We start from the raw sequence: 6,545 nt of genomic DNA, 5'->3' as shown, positions 1-6,545 counted from the left end.
GGATCACTGTGAGAATTCATTCAATGTTTTGGACAGTTCTTTTGGTCCATCCGTTGTGAACCTTTCTCAAAATTATACATGGTTCTTTGGACAGAAGCAATCTCCACAGTAGTTACAGATTCATTCAAAGTAATTACTGAAGTAATCACTCCAGATTAATAGCAGTCCTAATAAGATTAACCAAATAAGTCTGAAGATTAACTGAATAATTAGTGGTGGTGTCCCATCAAATATTCAAGCAATCAATAGGCTGGCCAGTAAGACCAGTAACAGACTGATGCAAATATACAAAGTTAAAATAAACAATGACATATTACCTCTACTATGAGATCATTAATTTTCTGTTGTATCCTACATGTAATCCTATTGCCAGGCTAATTTCTAGCTGCTGAGCTAAGTGTAGTGCTATACTGTACATTATGCTCTGTCATGTTTTTCACTGTGTTTAGCCCTGTGATTATGGATAGTTATTCATAACTGGTGATTAAGTTGCAGCTTGGAAAATCATTACATAACACATACTCCAAGGACAAAAATTAAGTACAGTGGTCAATGTCTCCTTAATTTCTCTGTATTTTCTCTAAGACAACAGTAAGATCAGATGCAAAGACAAAGGAGATTCCTGTATACTCAGAAAAAAGGCTACAGTAGAGGTACTTTATTGTCACTAAAGTTATAAACAGTGTAAATGTAGCTTTAATGGTACAACAGTGGTGTTAAAATCCCTCCTCGGGTTTGATTATGTCAGAAATAATCAATTTTAGATGAAGCTAATCCAAATGTGTCACCTGATACTTAGTCCTAACTTCTCAGTATATTAGTTGAAGATGTAGACTGTCAAACCCTCTTTCATCAGTGTAAGCAGTGGTGTTAATTAATAAATTATTTAAGGCAGATATATACTTCTTTGAAGATGCATGTAAACGTATCTGGAACGTCACTGAGAAACGTTGTGCAGGTAAACGTTCTTGAGGTCATGATATGTGTTACACTAAGCTCATTTTGACTAGCTACCTGGTGGTGTTGTGTGCATTATGAAATCCAAACCTTAACCTCAAACCATTTGCTTCACCTCAACTTGCACCTCACAAGAAAGATCAAGCAGAAATGATGCAGACACTCTGGGCATTGTTGAGGACCAGTTAGAGAAATGACACAATACTCAATCAGAACTAATGCAAAATCAAAACAGTGTATAATACTGATCTGAGGACTGTTAAATAATACCCATACAATGATACATATCATGTATCATAAAAGGTTTTTGGGTCAATGCCCCCTTCTGCAATTCAGGTATGTTAGCAGACCATTAGACAAACATCTGCATATGTTCACAGATTATTTGCATGAATGTAACCTTAATAAATAAGTCATAAAAATGTTTCAAACCCTTCCAAAAGCACTGGAGAGGCAGAGATTACAATTTCATTGAGATTCTGAGATTCCACCCCTGATATCCCATGGATGCGCTAAAAATAATCCTGAAGTTCATTAATTCACTCATTTTCTGCAACAGCTTATCCAGTTCAGGGTTGCCGTGGGTCCAGATCCTCCCTGGAATCATGGGCACAAGGCAGGAACACACCCTGGATGGGGCAACAGTCCATCACAAGGAACCACTTACATATACACACCTCTGGACACTTTTGTGTAGACAGTTCACCCACCAACATTTCATGTTCTTGGACTATGGGAGGGAACCGGAGCACCCGGAGGAAACCCTCGCAGACAAGGGGAGAACACACCAAAATGCTCACAGTGTCTTGGAGCAGGGCTCGTATAATGGGTTAATCAAATAGAACTTGAACTCATGCCTATAAGCCAAAAACTTTAGACTGGGACTATGACTCCATATGACACGTGAGGTGTTGTATTATTCAACACTGGTCTAAGATCAAGCCTGGCCAATTTAATCCTGATCACTGCTTTATAACAGACATCCTTATTCAGCATTAATATTCTGAGAATTGTGATAAATATGGGTCATTGGATATGGTCTGAGTAATGCTTTAGTAATTAATGCTCTTGTTTCGTAATAAATGCAAGGTCAAATCTGATCCACAGTTCTGTGTGGATGTAAGACGTTGCTGAGGATGACACTCGACCCCTCTATCTTTTTCTTTCCTCTGCACTCATCCCTTCCCCTTCCTCTCTCTCTCTCTCTCACACACAACCCACTCGAACTCTCTCCCACCTCTCTCTCCGTGTGGAAACATGGCCCCTGAGCAGCAGCCCTCAGTCTCGGTGTTCAGGGGTCTGAAAGACGCTGAGCGGACACGGTTTCTGTGAAATGGAAGTGAAGAGAGTGAAGAGGGCGGACAGTGAAGTGCGGGGCTTTTTTATATTACACCAAGAACAGAGGGGTCGTTCTGTCGTCTTTCCCCCCCTCTCTAGCATCTGTACATCTCTCTCAGGCTGCAGTGAGTGTCCTAGGGTAGTAGCAGCACCGTGCTGCTGAGGGAGGAACGGGAGACATAAAGAGAGAAGGCAGAAAAGACCGCAGCGGTGTTTGGCGCAGTCCTGCCCGAGGACACAGGAGACATGAGGTAAGGACCAAGCGCAGAAAACACAAAGCGAAAAGGCTGAAAGACAGACACGCGCCGCTCGGGAACCCTCGTGCACAATGCGCTGCAGCGGGATTTAGGAGCTGTGGCTTTAATAGGATTAGCTGACCGCATCTGTCTCACTGCCCCGTCTTTTATTTTTGACTTCTCGTAAAGCAGTTTTGACCGTTTGACAGTGTGCTCTGGTTTTGACCGGTGTTTCTACCCCCTGCAGCGGGCCGCCGAGGCGGGGCAGCGGCTCATCCCCGGCACCGTAGACTTGAGCTTACAAATGTTCCGTTCCACCTTAAATATTGCAGCAGTTACATACCTGGCTTAGCCGCCAGATTAACTGCCGCACAGTTTAAGGAGGAACGGAACAAGAGTCCAGTTCCGCTTTATCCGGGAGAGGGACATTAATAGCGCCCGAGGCGAACTGAATCACACGGGCACGGTTATGGACGTTTAACCGATACAAAACGTAAACGAATTCGTTTGCGTTCGGACGGGAACTCGCACGCAGGCCGAGCGGAGGGCGTGGCTTGGGTGGAACGGTGCTGTTGTCATAGCAACGAGACGGCACGTGCGTAACATGGTGATTAGAGCTTTCATTGAGGGAGCTGAGAGCGCGCGGGTGACAGCAGGCGGCGCAGTATATCGAGTTAACATCGCTTTATCGACATTACGATAATAGCCCTTTCAGAAGACTACATTATTTAAATGAACCCTGCCAGTTCTAGATAAAAATATATATATAAAGAGAGAGAGAGACTGGCTTAATCCACATTTATTTATTATAAATTTGTTGAAGCTGGAATATGAAGCTATATAGCTATATTGTCTGAACTGTGAACTGCAATCTGCGATTTTCTCAATTTAAGCTAATGGGTCCAAGCTTCGTTATGTTTGATGTTAATTCTTCCTGATTTTTTTTACTCAATAAATTGTGAGATTTTTCAAATATCATAAAAATGACTCTGAAATGTAATAAGATAGTAAAAAGGATGGTTTCCTAACCAGTTTGTCATTTTTGCCATGCATTTATTTGTTTTATTTCCATTCCAAAAAAAAATAAAAAAAAAAAAATCTAGGAAATACCACCATTTAAACTTGCAATTAATCATGATTAATCACAGAATGTTATTGTGAATAACTTGATTACATTTTTTTAATCAATTGACAGCACTAAAACACACATATTGGGTCTCAGTGATATGGACAAATTTGATATCCCAATAAAAATATATCACAAACACTACATAATTTTATATATTTCATGATAATTATCAATACTGATCAATATGTGACTGAGCTCACAGGTACATCCTACTGTGTCCTGTTACTTAATCCCTGTGTTTGTTTTCTGGGTTTGTCATTTATTCGTATTAGTTCTTCATGTAATTTGTGTGTCAGGGTTCTTTGTTTTAGTCTTTAAATTATGTTTTTAGTGGTTAGTGATCCCCATGGTTGTGAGAAATACTGTCCTCCTCTGTGTGACAATGGCAAGGCAAAGCAGCAGAAGCTTTTTGCAGGAAAGGAAAATTGTGGCACAAATATCTTAAATATTGGTTCTGTCATTTAGAGATTGCAAATTTGTTCCCATGAGAACCAAACAGCCATCTGTGGCCAGGAATCCAATAGAGCATGATTGGCCTTGCTCTCCTTAGGTTGGTACAAGGGCCGTCCTCCACCCGAGCATGATTCTAGCCAATGGAGGTCTATTAGCTAACATGCTAGCCTTCACAATGCTTTGTAGCACTTTGTGATGAGGGAAACCTAATATGGTGTGGTATTAGCAGATTACAGATACATTTCGATTAAAAAACAATATATAGATATACATTTCTGACTTTTAAAATCAAAATTAATTTTTTTGATAATGTGCAAGGTTTATTTCACTTGAACTACTAATATTTTGTTCAGGTTATGTACAGGCTCCTGCAATATCAGAAGGAAACACCCCCCATGCAGCCATAGTCTTGGCCAAAACCTCTTAATGAGATAGCATGATATTCCTGCCTGAGCTGAGAAATGTTATGTTGTTGGAAACTCTGTATCCCAGCTAGACTTGATGAAGTAAGCTGTCAGATCAAAAGTCTTTCAGAATGTTGTGTTTGGAGCTGTTATATGTTTTATATTAGACTGAAAAATCTATTCAAACTCTGAATAGATAAATCAAAATGACCTGAGGACACTGTGAAGTTACATCCCCCTTACTCACCCTTGCAATGTTTTCAATTCACCTCCAGCGCCAGATACAGCAGGTCTCTCCTGAGTGCCATGCTGAGGCCAATTGGTGCTGGCAGATCCTGTAACAGGCGGTGTGAAGATTCACTGCTCCCCCAAGGTCAGGGACAGTGGCTGCCAAGTCTGCCTGCCTCACTGTCCAGCCGGCCAGTCTACTCACTTTGGCAGGACTGGCTAAGGTTACAGGCTCATAGACATTCATATAAAAATGTTTCAATTGTATTTTATATATCCTGTACTGTAAGACTGAAAGATTAATATTTTATTGAAAATGCAATTAGGCATAATGCCATTTTCAAATCATAAGAGTCTTTTTTACAAGTTGCTTGGTCAGACATGCTAGGCCTCCTCTATCTTTGCTCATGGTAGAAAAACAGCAAAGACCCTCCAAACATTGAAAATCGTGAACCTAGATATTGTTATATATATAATCATGAAAAGAGTATATTGTTTTATTCTTGCTCCATAGTTAGGTAATATTTACTTATTCTGAACGTAATACTCTTCTGAACGTAAACATACCAGAGAGAACTGCAGCTCCCCACAATAGAAGATATTCCCTTTAGAAATCTGCATAAAGTTATTAATAATAATGACTAATGCAGGTTTTACTAATAGATGGAGATAATACATTTGAATGCAGATATATTACTGCATACCATCCACCCACCTCCAAATGCAGACATCTTTTCTGCAAACACAGACTCAGACTTTGCAGGATGAATGTGTCTGTTTTGAATGACCTGCTTCTATCTCTGGATGAGGGGTTTGTATATGTCTGTGTGACTGTGTGTTTAGTGTGTCACCCCTGGTCTACATAGATCTGACCTGTCTGCATGGAATGTATCAATAACCCTATTCATGTAATCAGACTAAGCCTGGAACATTACTAGGTCAGGGACATGTCAAATGAATCTGACTTACAAGAACAGGAGCTTGCAATATTTGGGTTATTCTATAATTTTTTTTCCTATTATATTTAAAACACATATTAAACATTTATTGGCCATACACCACACATCTGTTTCTCTGGATACTTTCATACCCCCATTTCACCCTGTTTTTCAATAGTCAGGACCCCACAGAATCCCCACAGAGCAGGTATGATTTGGGTGGTGAATATTTCTCAGCACTGCACCACCAGTGGTGGTGGTGCATTAGTGTGTGTTGTGTTGGTATGAGCAGATCAGACACAGCAGTGCTGTTGGAGTTTTTAAACCCATTAGTGTCACTGCTGAACTGAGAATGGTCCACCAGTCAGACATGTCCAGCCAACAGCGTCCTGTGTCCACTGATAAAGGACAAGAGGAGGATCCACACAAACTGTGCAGCACCAGATGAGCTACTGTCTTCAAGGTGTATCTATAAGGTGGATCAATGAGGTAGGTGTGTCTAACGGTGGACAATGAGTGGACACAGTGTTTAAAAACTCCAGCAGCACTGCTGTGCTTGATCCACTCATACAGGCACAACACACATTAACACGTCATCATCAAGTCAGCATTGCTGCAGAGCTGAGAATGATCCACCACCCCAGTCATACCTACGCTGTGGTGATCCTATGTGGGTCCTGACCATTGAAGGACTGGGTGAAAGGTAGACAGTGCAATAAATGGACTATAGTTACAAAGTGCATCTGTAATATATAAAAGAAGCAGACAGATGTCAGAATCATTGGGTTAACACATTCATTCATCAACTCCAGACAAAAAAAAAACAATACCACTCTCACAGACTGTGGTGATCCTGACTCTT

The 6,545-nt window shown here is 40.7% G+C and overlaps 1 protein-coding gene across 1 annotated transcript in view; it reads left to right on the top strand.

Annotated features, from left to right (window-relative positions):
• The first annotated feature begins 2,188 nt into the window (after nucleotides 1-2,188).
• Nucleotides 2,189-6,545, top strand: part of evlb (Enah/Vasp-like b) — a 50,262-nt gene continuing 45,905 nt past the window's right edge. Inside the window, exon 1 of the mRNA XM_066677154.1 lies at nucleotides 2,189-2,546. Within this exon, the coding sequence (XP_066533251.1) occupies nucleotides 2,542-2,546 (5 nt within the window). The 5' untranslated portion in view covers nucleotides 2,189-2,541. The remainder of the gene's footprint in view (nucleotides 2,547-6,545) is intronic.

The sequence above is a fragment of the Hoplias malabaricus genome, chromosome 7 (assembly GCF_029633855.1).
Source record: "Hoplias malabaricus isolate fHopMal1 chromosome 7, fHopMal1.hap1, whole genome shotgun sequence".
Classification (NCBI taxonomy): Eukaryota; Metazoa; Chordata; class Actinopteri; order Characiformes; family Erythrinidae; genus Hoplias; species Hoplias malabaricus.
This window is presented reverse-complemented; position numbering and strand designations above follow the sequence as displayed.